Source organism: Boleophthalmus pectinirostris, unplaced genomic scaffold (genome assembly GCF_026225935.1).
Source record: "Boleophthalmus pectinirostris isolate CB_2022bp ecotype Guang Dong unplaced genomic scaffold, ASM2622593v1 HiC_scaffold_4, whole genome shotgun sequence".
Lineage (NCBI taxonomy): Eukaryota > Metazoa > Chordata > Actinopteri > Gobiiformes > Gobiidae > Boleophthalmus > Boleophthalmus pectinirostris.
This window is the reverse complement of record NW_026571353.1, coordinates 10,840,912-10,855,871: the sequence shown is the minus strand read 5'-3', so window position 1 is coordinate 10,855,871 and position 14,960 is coordinate 10,840,912. Positions and strand designations below refer to the sequence as shown.

Here is a 14,960-nt window from a genome sequence, read left to right as displayed (position 1 = left end):
TCTTATTTAGTGTGACCATATGTTCCTATTTACTCGGTGCAGTCCCACTTTTGAGCACTGAGTCTCCTATCCCAGCAAATGTATCCAAACCCATTAATTTGTCCCATTTTTATACAAGAAATGTCCCTATTTTTGACCAATCTGACACCCACCAACACTAAAAAGGGTAACATTTTACGACAGTCGCTCAGTTGTTAGAGTGTTCGTCCACTAATCTGAAGGTTCGTGGTTCGAATCCTGCTCCCAACATAAACATCATGGGTTGAGAGGTCAGATCAGCCACTTCGTTTGTTTGTTACTTTGGCCTCCTTGTATTTGCTTCGCACGTTCTTTATTTTTTGTTGACATTGGAGCCAGGACAGCCTGTAACCGCCCTCGGTCATTTCTTTGGCAATCATTTCAGAAACCGCCCAGTTTTCGATAAGACCCCTCCAATTTGTCCTGAATACAGAGATCCCCCCAAATATTAATAAACTTACTAACCTCACTTTCCTTCCATTGACTAGACTCCGAGCCTGACATGTAGGTGAGATGAATGCGACGTGGCCGTTCAGACTGAAGTCACATGTCAAAAGATCGGATATGTATCAGTTTTAGGAGCACATATCCAAGTGATGGGGTTGCATTTGAAAAAATCAGATCTGTGTCGTTCAGACGGTCATTTAAAGCTCAGATACAGGTCGCATAGAGGTGAAAAAAACTGATTTGGGTCACTTCAGGCTGCAGTCTGAACATAGCCTAAGAGCATTTGTCAACTGATCCAAAGGTTGGCGAATTTGATGTAAACATCATGGGCTGAGCGGTCAGATCCAGTGACCCACAGGTTGGCAGGTGTGATTCCAGCTTCCACAGATAAATACTATCGTTGTGTCCTTGGGCAATACACTTAACCCACCTTGCCCCCAGTGTCTGTGTACTGTGTGTGTGTGTGTGAATGTGTGATTGGTTCCTTGTTGTAAAGCGCTTTGAGTGCCTTGAAGGTGGAATAGCGCTATAGAAAAAAAAAAAAAAAAAAAAGCGCTATATAAAAATGTGACCATTTACCAAATGTTTTTGTTTGAATACTGTGATTGGAAATTGCCAGAAGGCGAAAAAGTTCACTCAGTTGCAATGACTGAGTTTTACTGATACCCAAATGAGATGAAAATGTCTTAATTACACACTTTTTTATTCACAATTATATTCACCCTGATCTTATTACAGCAAAATCTATGGATTGAGTGCTTAAAATTCTAAAGCTAAAAACAAATGTAAACTACTGTATTATTATACTTTGGAATATGTTTTACCCCTGTTTTATCCTAGATTATTTGATCATTTTGGATTCATTTACTCTGAGTACAGCGAGTCCTGTTTAATCTTACGATCCAACTGTTGTCATTGCGTACTCTCATGTCATCACTCACGCATTCCCTTGTGTTTGCTGCACAATCTGCTCACCTCTCCACTCTCATCTCATCTCTTCTCTTTGGGGTCCTTTGATTTGCCAGGTGTTAGCGTTAGCCTTAGCCCAGCCGTGGTGCCTCTCTCTCAGTGTCACATCCAGGCCTCTCCAGCTCCTTTTGTTCTGCTTCGGATGGAGTGATCAGAAGAAATGAGCACTCTCCCCTGAGACCACCATCCTCCTGCCATCTGCCACCTGCCACTAAACAAACAAGAGCAAATATGTATTCAGTGTGTATGATCTATGGTTTAATCCTAGTTAGGTTTTAGTCTAACAATACAAAAATGTCAAACTTGACTTCCGTACTAAGGTATTCACTCAACTATGATACCACAATGTAGCTCCTTTTTAAGTAACAGAATGAAGCCTAATATACAAACTAATAATACTTTCTTCATCTCAGCATGATTTGTTTTTAAATTTTGATCATAGACTCATAAGGAAGTCGAATCTGGAGCCAGTTCCGTATTAGAAATGGAAATGATTTATTGACAAAATAGCAAAACAAAAACACCACTATCATGTAGAGTGGATTACTGTGAATATTTTAAGACCAAAATGAGGAGCCTGACAGAAGCAGTTATGGATAGAAGGGTGATGTTTTTTCAATACAAAGTGAATTGGAGCCAGCTTCATGCTCACTTCTTGATCTATAGTTTCGATATTAGTTTTAATATCGATGAGTATCAGATTTTTCACAACCCTAGTCCAGCATTGCATCCCAATTTAGAGTGATCTTAATCCTGAATCAGTCTGAGTTTGGTTCTGCATGTTTTCAGTCTTGTTTAGTCTTAGTTATTTGTGAGTATTAATATAGTCATTTTATTTGTTTGGAGGGTAAGTCCCTTGAGACGTCTCGCCATCTCGTTTTCAAGGGGGTCCTCATAATTGCAACAACAAAAGACAGATGCAGTAGGGCAGACAGTAGGCTATACAAATTCAAATAAGCACCAAAACAACAAAACCAACACAACCACACACACACTCACACACACTTGACTGTTTGACACATAATAAATCAAATTTGAGCAAAAAACTAAAACAGAGTTCAAAGATAATAAAAAAATACAACAAGATGAACAACAAAATTCAACAAAATGATCAAAACCAATGACACGGGTTCTGTAAATATTGAACCAGAGCATTTTTAAATGAAGGGACAGAAGTTAATGCACAAATCGATGAGGGTCTTGTTCCAATCAAAGTGAGCTTTATATTTAAATGAGTATATATTTAAATGTTTTTTTTGTTTTTTGACTCTTGGGACAAAAAAAAAAAAAAAGATCTGTGTGATGTAAACTGTAAAAGGATTTGAATGGAATTAAATACTGTTTGAGATATTCAGGATAACTGAGATTAATGCATTTAAAGATAAATAATAAGCATTGAAGTTGATGTGGGGAGGACAGAGTGAGCCAGAACAGTTGGTGATACATCGTACAGTGGTGAGTTCTGAAGGGACAGCGGAGAATGAATCTGCACAGACTATTATAGATAACACTGAGTGGTTGGAGGATAGAAGTTGTAGTATTTTGATAAATGATATCACAGTAATCTAAAATGGGAAGAATTAGTTGTGAGATTATCTTTTTCCTGACAGAAAAGCTAAAACAATTGATGGACTGATAAAGTAATTTTAAGAAGTATGAACATTTTAAAGCAATAAGGAAGAAAATGATCAATCCTATGTATGCACTGATTCTCCAGCCACGAGATCAACCAGTGCTACACAAACTTACTGCATTTGTCTTTTTAAGTGACTCTAGAAGAAAGTCTGACCGCAGTTGTTTGAATTGTGGCTGCTTGTGTTTACTCCTGATTTGTTTTTTGTTTAGTTTCAGTTTCTTCTTTCCTAGAGAGCACCAGAGGGAACCACCCAGACACATGAAAACAAACAAAAAGGTTCACAAAAACGCCCCATTCTTGCTGTGAGATCAACAGCAACTAGAGCTATAATTAAAAAGTTGTTCAAAGTTATTTCAAGATCTTTATATTTGCACACTGCTGTTTTACTTAGGTTTTGGTCCATTGCTGAGAAATTGTGTAGGCTAAAAGAACAAGGACACCCCCTACTGGTCATGTTTGATAGGCTACAGGTAAGTTTTTATTTTATTTTTGCATTACCTCTTTAACTTGGAGGTTAATATAGTTTTTTTTCTTCAGCATTTTTACAAGATTGGATTTTTTTTTATGTTTGGAGACACTTCCTCTTACAAACAAGAATTACGCGCTTTCATACCACGATGGGACCATGAATTGTCCCTCGTCCAGGTAAGTGACACGTGACTTGCAATGTGACTGCTATTTTCCAAGCCTTAGTTCAACACTAACAAAAAAAAAATCTAGAACAGATCTGCTCAATGTATGCCCAATAAATCGAGGAGGTCCATCTTGTCAAGGCTTTCTGAAGCTACAGTTCTACCAAGTTGCAGGAGAAATTGGCTGAAAAAATACATTTGTTGTCACGTTTTAGCTGCTGAGTCACACGCCACGCTTTGCTGTGTTTTTTATTGCTGCTGCAGACAAAATGGCTGAAAGAGGGGAGCAAAATGTTCACACACACATCAGCAATTTTATTTCTATGAATACTTTTTACTCTCTGTAGAATCATGCATTTTAAGTAGTCTATGGTGTAGGCTATATAACCAAAAGAGGCTCTAACCAAAAGAATTAAATGATGATTTTTTGCCCCATGCATGTTATAATTATAATTTGTTTCTATTAAAATGCACATCATGGAATAGGCTGAAGCATTCGGTGTAATGAAGGTGCAATACAAGTAAATTATTCTACGAGTTTGTCATATTTACACCAGATTTTTTTGTTTATTTATTTATTTATTTAATGATGTAGGCCTATATTAGCCTAGTGTCTGAGAAAATATTGCGTTATTTATAGCATCAAACGACCTCGTAACTGAATTAGCCAAAGTACAATATTATAGATCAGAAAAAAAATACAGAGCAATTTTACGGCAATAAATATTTGGTTGTTCACATTTTTAACTAGATTGAACATGACCAAAACAACGTGGAGCTGGAGACGTTAATGCAGAAAATGTGCATGTTGTCTGAGAGCTTTCTAATAAAAATAGTGAGGTGCACAGGTGACTGATGATGCTTCAGTGCCCCCCAGTGGTGCGTAATGTCAGCGTGCGTAAAAGGAACATAGGATGGAGCCATTGAGATGTGGAATGTGTAGAGGTGTTTTAATTCAGTCAGTGATTCAAACTTATAAACGATACATTTAATAAATAATGAATAAACAAGGTGAACGCTTAAAGATCTGAGAATCTGGGCTTTTTAAAAGAGACAAAATTGACCTCCACTTGACTTTTTTCTTCAGAGGCGTGGTTGCGTAAGAACCAGGACCGCAAGATGTCCACAAAACATCTGGCCATTTGGATAATGTGAAGGGAATGAGTGATGGAGCCACTGTTTATTTAGTGTGGGTTGTTGGTGAACTGAGTGAAAACGCAGAGTGGTGTTAAACGAACCAACCCTCAACTGTCCCATCATGACATTATTCACATCCTGCGGAGTCCGGACCCCCAGACTGCAGCAGCACGCGCACACTGCTTTCATTGATCTCGTGCCGCGTGCAGCCGCAGCAGTGACACCCCTGGGACCTGTCCCGGTGAGGGATGGTCGGTATAACCCACACTGATGTGCTTGGTCTTTATTGAACTTATAGCTAAAGCTTATCGCGTGTCGTGAGGCGGGACAGACGGGCTGGGTTCATTGGACACAGAGGTTCTGCATGAGTGGGTCGTGCCCCCTTCACGCGTTGCGGGGGTGTGGTACTGGGGGTGTTTCTGCCAAATCCGCAGGTTTCCCTCCTCTCTCTCCTGTTGTCTCCACTCTCGGAGTTTGCTCTGCGTCAGATGATGCGCGGCGCGTGCTCTATAAAGGCACCTGTCCTGGCAGAGCTCAGGCACATCTGACTTTGTCACTTCACTCTTCTCGTGTTCAGCTCCTCGCGCACTCTGCCCCGTTCAGGACCATGAGTTTCTCCAGTGAAGTGTACAGCTCCAGCTCCTACCGGAAGATCTTCGGCGATGCTCCACGCTCCGGGCGCATGTCGATGGCCAGCCCGTCCCGTGCCCACTCCTCGGGACTCCGCAGCGTCCATCACCGGTACAGCTCCCCGTCCATGTCCTCCTCCGGGATCCGCAGGAGCGCTGCACCACGCATGAATCTGGCCATGCACGAGCCGCTGGAGCTGTGCGCCTCCACGGCGATGACCAACGAGCTGAAAATTGTCCGTACCAACGAGAAAGAGCAACTGCAGGGGCTCAACGACCGCTTCGTGTCGTTCATTGAGAAGGTGCACAGCCTTGAGCAGCACAACCGCGTGCTCGAGGCAGAGGTGACGCTGCTGCGGCAGCGCCACAACGAGCCCTCGCGCCTGCACGAGCTCTATGAGCAGGAGATCCGTGAGCTCCGGGCGCGTGTGGAGGAGCTGACGCACGAGAAGAGCCAGATGCACGTGGACTGCGTGCAGATGAATGATGCACTGGAGCGCTCGCGAGAAAAGCTTGACGAGGAGAACCGGCTCCGCGAGGAGGCTGAGAACGCGCTCAAGGGCTACCGGAAGGACGTGGATGATGCCACGCTCGCGCGTCTCGAGCTTGAGAAGAAAGTTGAGGCTCTGCTGGACGAGATCGCCTTCCTCAGGAAAGTGCACGAGGAGGAGCTGCACGAGCTGCAGGCATCACTGCAGGCCACGCAGGTACTGCACGTGCACAAACACGCACCTGTCATTTACCCCTCCTTTTTGAAAGTCAACTAAACTTATCTTAACAGCCCTAAGAGCTGCACAAATAGAAGATGAGCAGATTTAACTACGTTTTAACCATAACTAACAAGTGAATAAAGTAGACACGGATTCTGTTTGGTACACCTTTGCACGGATAAATGCTCATAATTAATGGCACTGCAGCGCCTCGTGCTTCTCCTCTGCAGCACCCCGCGCGCTCTCACGCCCGCGCACGAACAGTCCTGCAGACTACTCCTGTCTGAGTGAGCTCTCAGTACGACAGAGCATCTCACCTCCGGTCAAATGAAGTACTGAGACCTGTTCCTGTGTCTGCCTGTTGCCGTGGTAACAATTTGCAATGAATGAGCAACTTTGACGCAGCAAAAATTCATGTAGATCGTTTGGCTCGTTGTCGGGGTACGGAGGGAGAATATGGGGTGCGCATTAGGGGCGTGGTCGACTTAGTCTATGCAGATCACACTAACTCATGCAAACGAACTGCACGAAGGTAAAGATGCATTTATGCTCCAGTACCTCCCAAACACAGAGACTAGACATTATGACAGATTTGAGTCATAACTTTTGTTTATCTTTGAACATAAGTACTGATGTCCTACAGAAAACTACTACTTTGAGTGGTATTAGAACATGAATAGTTATTATGTAACAGGAAACATATTTGTTGGTCATTATTAAGGATTGGAGAGCAGAAGAATAACAAAGGCTATTCTTCATGGAAAAGTTATATTAAACTTAAACAAAATTGATGAGGTGATGTGGTATTCCCAAGCCACTGAACCTGCCTGTACCAACAATTCTCTGTTATGACTTTTTCTTAAGTGTAACTTTTTAGACATGGAATTAGAATATACATTTATTAATTTGAAATATAACCAAAACATTAGGCATTATAACTCTGTATGCTGTATTCCCCCCTTCTAGCTAAACCAAAACAAAAAAAACAAAAAAAATCACCCTATTTAGTCTATTGTAATGTCAATATTAATTTTCTAATGAATGTCTCCTTTTACAACAAAACTGCAACTGCAATGGACATCAAATCAATTAGCTGCAGTGAGAAGTGATTGCTAAAGCACTGGTTGCTGGGTAGATTCCTCCCGGGCGTCCTCTTGCTGTGTGTCTACGGGGAATGGTATTGCCTTGTAAGCTATTGACAGCACAGCACCAGAAGGCCTGATTCAGCAGCTTCTTCATCAGTGCTGTGTATCACCTCACTGGACACACCACACCTTATACATAAATGCATACAGCAACGGCACGAAGATCGAAGAGAAGGGGAGGGGACGAGCACGCAATGGGGAATAGATGGTTCCTCTCAGTTGTCCAGAGTATTGGTTTACTCAAGTTTATGGGCTGCACTCCACATGTTAGAAGTAGCAGATTCAGCCCTAGGTTATGAAGCGTAATGTCTGATGGAATTTTGTGGTCAGCAGATATAGGCACGTCTTTCATTGAAAGTAATATAAAATGATCAATAAAGTCAATAGGTCAAAAGAATTTCAAACTTTTAATAAGGTGTTTTATGATTTATAAAGCAATGTCAATCTGATACTTGTGGACACAATTCATCTATTGTGTACCACTTAACTGTAACGACTATACAGTATATGGACTGTGACTACACCACTGGGCCCAGGGTCAGACTGATGAATTTGTGTCTGTTAATCCAAAGTTTAAGTGTATTGCTTAAGGACACAATGACAGTATGGGTTGATTCATGCAAATGTTTTAACCTCGATGGCCTCATGTAGCAGCTCAGTTCCGATCCCGTATAGCGCTTGGTTTTAGTGATATGGGTGGAAACAAATGCAGGGTCATAGAGAAAATGCAAACACCGCAAAGGAGGCTTCACCTTGTTCAGGAGTTATACTTGGAACCTTCTTGCAGTGAATTGAGAGTGCTTAACACCAGGCCCATTTATAGAAATCCAGAAACTGTAAATTAATAGGTGGAGATTCCAAATCTGGGCCCCTAAAACCCTAGGGCCCCCAAGACAACAGACCCATTTGTCCTCGCCTGTCTACTGTCCTCCTAACAACTATGCCATCTTGCCATCCAATACCCTATTTCAGGTTTTTCATGTACCATACCTCATACCTCATCCAGCTCTATTTGTCGCAGGTGTCTGTGGAGATGGACATGGCCAAACCGGACCTGGCAGCTGCTCTGAAGGACATCCGCTCTCAGTACGAGAACCTCTCCGCCCGAAACCAAGCTCAGGCCGAGGACTGGTACCGTTCCAAGATCGCCACAGTATCGGAGGCGGCGGCCCGTAACCAGGACGCCATCAAACACTCCAAAGAGGAGCTGACTGAGTACCGCCGACAGGTTCAGGCACGCACCCTGGAGATTGAGGCTCTGAGGGGCCACAATGAGGCGCTGGAGAGGCAGATCGCCGAGATGGAGGACCGCCACAACCAGGAGATCGGCGAGCTGCAGGTGAGGGAAAGAGAGAGATTATGTAGGGTCAAGAAATTACAGATTTTAGGTCTACAATAGGTTTCACAATGCAACAAAATGAATGCAGGACCTGGCATTCATTTTCATGAGTCCTAATATGCAAGTTATGCTGTAAGTTAGAACAATATAAAGTTGAATCAAGAACCTAAAAGCGACTTGTCTTGTCAAAGTTATTACAAATGTCAAAACTAGTGCTGTATTAGGCTCAAAACTCTTCTTCAGATTCCTTACCTGCTGTTACTGTTTTTTGCAGGACACCATCCAGCAGCTGGAGGCAGCCCTGCGCACCACTAAAGGAGAGATGTCCCACCACCTGCGCGAGTACCAGGACCTGCTCAATGTCAAGATGGCTCTGGACATCGAGATCGCTGCCTACAGGTGAGTTTACACTGAAAAAACAGCAAACATGAGACAAAACACACATTCAAAACTGCATCATGCAACTTTTCTGATGGAGGGTAGGAAAGCAAGTCAGATCTATGGAGAGGCGACCCTGCTTACTGTTAGGATGCAAGGGTTTTTTGTAGCAATGAAACACATGCAATTGAAAAATGTCATACAACTGAGGGCATTCTGAAGGGCTAAGCAATAACATTTATATGAGACAAGCAGGTGGCGGACGTTCCAAAAGAAAAATAACATAGTGCACCTTAAAATACTTTTAGTATACTTACTTATACTTATATTATTTTCTTACATATTGACTGTATTTATTGCTTTTTCGACCAATAATTCCACTGCTTTTTAGTGAACAGATTAAAAGCCCTTGTAGTGTTGCAAATAATCCTTGACTATAAACACCACGATACCTCGTTCGTTATATTTATCCCTATTCAAATAAAGAATAAATACATAAATATAAATAAATAAATAAACAATTTTCTTTCAAATTGAACCACATCTATATGATAATCCATCTAGGTCCCTGTTTGAAGGCCTGTAGTTGCTCACAGGGTGTTGCAGAGATTTCACATTTTGCGTCATTTGCTTTTCATTTGATCATAATGATTCAAAGACCTGGCCCAGTCCACAGTGACAATCAATGCATTCTCTAATTCACCTTCATCTTTGGATACCATAAAACACCAGCTCTTTTATGATGCCCCGTGCCGTAAGATGACCAGAAGGCTGACCGCTCCCTGTCCCTTTTGTCTGCCCCCAACAGGAAGCTGCTGGAAGGAGAAGAATGCCGTCTCAGTTCCGTCGGTGGATCCGTAGTGCAGTCGGGATACCAGGGCTTCTCGTACATGTCCCCTCGCAGCTACACCCTGGGAGCCTACAGGAGGTCCAAACCCGAGGAGGACGGGGACGAGGGAGAGGATGACGAGGAGAAGGAGGAGGGAGATGAGGAAGAGGGAGGAGATGAGGAGGGAGGAGACGAGGAGGCGGGAGATGAGGAGGGTGGAGACGAGGAGGGAGGTGATGAGGGAGAGGGTGACGATGACCAGGAGGAGGAAGAGGAGCAGAAGCATGATAAGAAAGGTAAAGATAAGGATGACAAGCAAGACAAGGAGAAGGATAAGAAGAAAGAGAAGGATAGCTCTAGCTCCAAGACCAGCAAAAACTGAATACATGACACCAGTCACATACTTGTAAGCTATGTTCATGTGGGCATATGAATGGGACAAAATAGAAATAGATAAACGCATAAAACATACAAAAATACTACACAAGTCATAGTAGATTTAAAGCTACATTATGTAACATTTTGCAACACTTATATTTTTGAACTTCATAACAATGGGCGCTGTGTTAGAGCCTTTTGAAAACATATCGGATCATTACCACCAGTTATTCAGCTCATGCCTAAAGAATCATATTGTGGCTTGAGTGGTACAAAACTTAGGATAATATTGCACTATTCCTATTATCTTTCTAATTAAATCATGTTATTATGCATTAGATTACAAGATGTTACATAGTGTTGCTTTAAACAGTCATATCCATGTCTAGGTGGAGTTGCTTGATTGATACATTTCAGATATCATGACATTTAAATCCTAAAATGTGGGAGCAATATTAATAAATGACTAAACTTAGAGGATTGAGAACACATTGCTTTAACATAATTTATATATTAAAGCAAAAACGTTACTGTACCATTTGTAGTTGCTAAAGAGATGTAGTCTACACATGCTTCATTCTTTGCATAGTAACTATTCCAAACTATTCACCATCAGAGTATTGATGCTACATAACATATAGTGAACTTAGATTTCTTCAGACCTATACGCTATCTTGTCCCATTCGATATTATCCACACGACTGCAGCCTACAGCTCATACCATGCACCAATTCACTGTCCACACACTGACATGCATTTCCCATCTAAATCTAGAAATATTAAAGTTATAGAGGCAGTTATTGAAGTGTTAGACCAGTTTTTTGGACATAGCCTACTAGTTGACTTTTGACTTTTTGGATCAAGATTTCATACCTTCTGCATTTTCTGCAAATCTCGTTTAGGTTTCACATCCTACCAACAATGTTTCCAGTCGTCCTCTGAAATAAGAGTATGGCTGCTAAGTCTGATTTGAAGTGGGAGACATCAAGAAAACAGCTACTTAAATAATTCTGACAAATTCAACTTCAGAGGACGACTGGAATCCCATAATCTTGTTTAAAAAATCAACACTTTCTCTTTATGAAACAGTTAATGTATCTCGAATTTGATAATTTTATCACGCTTTCCCCCCAGACACTTGCACTGAAATCGAGCATGAACAGTACAATCAACCATCGAAAGCAACAATATTCAGCACATGACTATACAAAAACGCACACTTCTAATCAAAAGAGACACAGCCAACTTTAACGGTGCTATTTTGATTTTTACATTCAATGAAAGTAACTACTACCAGCTCATTCCTGACAGTGTCAAATTCTAAGGAGGTCTATGGGTTACACAAGTTTCACTCATAAATGCTTCAGTCCCACCACGACACAAGAGTAATGTACGCTGCCATTTTGAGCACTTTTCATTTTGTCACTGTAGCGTCACGGCACGGCAATAATGTTGACTGATTCATGTATATACTGATGGGGAAATATATTGTAACGGGGAGGGCTGAGTTTTCATTCGATGGAAACTGTGGGTGGTGCATCTCTGGGAATGATAAAATATAAAGAGTTTAAATAGAAATCGCTGCTGCAGAATATAATATATGTTTTGGGAAAATGAATTATTATCCCTCCCTTTGGTTGGTTCATTTGTCACTAATCCTTGCCATTAGCAGTGTCTCATAGACTTACAGGTAAATAATATAGGGAAACAAATTCTACAGCTGTGTATGTGTTTAGGTAGGGAAATTAAGCGACCTGGCTCAGTATTTAAGTCATATATAGAGAACACAGGCTTATTTTATTATATATTATCTATATACATTCATACAAAGTGAAAATTTTCAAGTATTTTTTCTTTAAATTGTGAAGATTTACAGTTAAAATGCAAAATTCCTCATCCTATTAAGTGGGAAATGCTTGAAACATTTGCGTATACTGAATCCATATACAAAAATACGCTTTAACAAGATAGTTATGGCTGGTGTCAAAATGTGCAGGCAATATGTGGCATCACAGAGGATGTATACAGTGTTGTAAGGAGTCAAGGTTGCTCATTTTCCTGGAGGTGAAGGAAAACATGGTCATAAGTGCCACTGCATCTGGTGGTGACACTGACATGGGCCCATATGTTTGTGTCAGGTGGGTCAATTGCGCCAAGTTCACGGCTAAATATAACAGATAGAGTCACAACTAAGGGCTAATCGCACTCACCCTGTCACTCCGCCCCCCACAGTGGCAAATGAACCGGCTGATGGGCGTTGAATGCATGGCCTGATTCTTGGATGGAATAGATTTTTGCTTGTTGTGTGAATTATAAATCTTGCCTTAACCATTTGCTGCAGAAAAAGACCACAACACAACATTTTAGTCTGTTGTTTTAGAAAAGGGGAGGTAGATGAGGGGAGCTGACACTAAACCGAACCATTCCTGCTAAAACTACTGTGATCTGTATGTGCTGCTCTGTCACGCAGTCTGAGTCTCAAAGCCAAATAAAGACATTTATTAACCAAATCAGTGGTGTGGGGTTTTCATTTGCACATAAGTTATCTATAGTAAATAAGCTGTGATTTTATTTGAGTATACGCTAGACTACTTGCCTTTAAGATTTACTGAACAAAAACAGAAAGCGCTTTGAAATAGGGGTGAAGTACAACAAGAGACATTCGGTACATTTTTAAAGACTGAGAATCAGTCTCACAACATTGAGTCTCCCAGACCCTTAGTCATTGTGTATCTTAATCAATCTTTTTACATTTAGTTCAATACAGCACACTTAAAATGTATTAATCTTGAATTGTGTTCTTCATAAAGATAAGACAGTATTATTTTTTTTTTAATGATTTAGTATTAACCTATAACATACATAGGTCATAATTTAATATTTTGAACTGCGAACTATAATATTCATCCAAAAAGCTTAATAATTGCATACATTTTTTCTCTTTTTTTCAGTTTTTCAAGTGAAAAGTCTTCATAAGGGTATTTCACAGTAAAATTATTTTTGAATAATCACAAGTACAGAGTAGTGGGCAGAGATGTGGGGTGTGTTAAAACTGGAATATTCTGAGCACTTAAATGTCAACTGTAGGACAATACTGGATTAATCAAACCAGCTTAAGTAAATCTATTATAAGGGAACATGATTATAACATGATTAAAAGCTGATAAAAGTCTATCTTTCATAATATGTCCCCTTTAAGACAATTATTGCATTTTTATCATCTCTCCATTGACTCTTGTGTGAATTGCATATGAAATACTGGGTAATGTCAGATATGTCTTTACTGTTAGTGTACATTTTTAAGCAGACTAGGCAAAATCTGTGCCATTATAGACCACAACAATCTGAGAACCATGCCAACCAACACAGTTTTTAACATAGCATCAGCTTTTTTGCTCTTAATAGCTTTTATTTGAATGAATAATAATTATTCACCATCATATCAACTGCATGAGCGGGCAAATTGTAAGGAAATCAAATGGTGCGTTAAATGGCCAATAAAATACATGCAAATGAGGGCCTGCTAACTGCTAATCTCTGTGTTAGGATCATATAATAAACACAGTCTATGTATGTTTCTCTATCAAAGCTGTTTACATGTGCTCTCGTCATTTCAGATCCTGATTTACATGGTGTCCATATGTCAACATGCACTACTTTAATACTCTCTCTGCTGCAGCCAGCTACTCCATCTTACTGCACATTTAACTCACTGAGCTGATGTATGGAGTAATATCACAGCTTTGCCAGCGCAGCCTCGTGGGAAGAATAAAAAGACGTTAAATGCTTGTCTGTGCAAGTGCAGGACGTCCCTGAACGGTAAAGGGCACACGCATCATTTCAGGAACGTTTCTGTGTGAGAGGAGGGATTATGAAAAGGTTACAGTTATGTCGAGAAAGAGAGATGTCAAGGAGAAAGGGCAAAATTACACTTCACAGCAACGGCAAACACTTAAAACAGTTATCAGAGTCCCCAAACCTCTTATCGAGTGTTGAAAAAATGAAATTTCCTCTATTGGTAACTCTACTGGTCACTGTTTGCTCTGATCTTTTCAGCACCAACACCAAGTGACTTTACTACAAAGCATGTCCTTATATTATTTTGAGCCATACTTAAAGTGATATGCAACTGCTGCAAGCAACATATCTGACAGGTAACTTGGTCTGGTGGCAACATCTGCTTATCTCCACGGTCAATGGACATATATAAGTTCAATGTCATTCTGTGAAACATTCAAAACATGACAGTGACAACACATGCAGATGGTTGTGCACTAGAAAAGTTACACATTGCATGCACCTTCAAAATATAAAATACTACAGTAGTTTAAAGGCATAAACAAGGGTAAAAAACTATGACCCTTAAGTCCTCTAAGGTCCATTATCCAATATTTACATAAGACCACATTTGCCTGTCAATGATCTCATCACACCTCGGAAGCTAAGGCTGGTCCTGGTTAGTACTCGGATGGGGAAACTAGTGCCTGCTCTAGCTCTACTGTGTGCAGGAATGTTGGTAGTGGTTGAAGGAGCCGATGACTCAGATTGGCTTCCATCAGTCTACCCCAGGGCAGCTGTGGCTATAGTGTGGTGTGGTGTGTGGTCTCTATCTAATTTAATCTAATTTATCACTACTGAGTGTGGACTGGACATAATGAAAAAGTAATGTAATGCTCTTATGGGCGTCTTGAAAAACACAATATAAAACCATTG

General features: G+C 40.8%; 1 protein-coding gene across 1 annotated transcript; it reads left to right on the top strand.

Moving 5' to 3' along the window:
* The first annotated feature begins 5,289 nt into the window (after positions 1–5,289).
* Positions 5,290–10,870, top strand: zgc:65851 (uncharacterized protein LOC321113 homolog). Its single transcript, XM_055161342.1, has 4 exons — positions 5,290–6,175; positions 8,345–8,662; positions 8,937–9,061; positions 9,849–10,870. Exons 1-4 carry the CDS (start codon positions 5,447–5,449, stop codon positions 10,249–10,251), a joined length of 1,575 nt encoding a protein of 524 aa, XP_055017317.1. The 5' UTR covers positions 5,290–5,446; the 3' UTR covers positions 10,252–10,870.
* Positions 10,871–14,960: the final 4,090 nt, after the last annotated feature.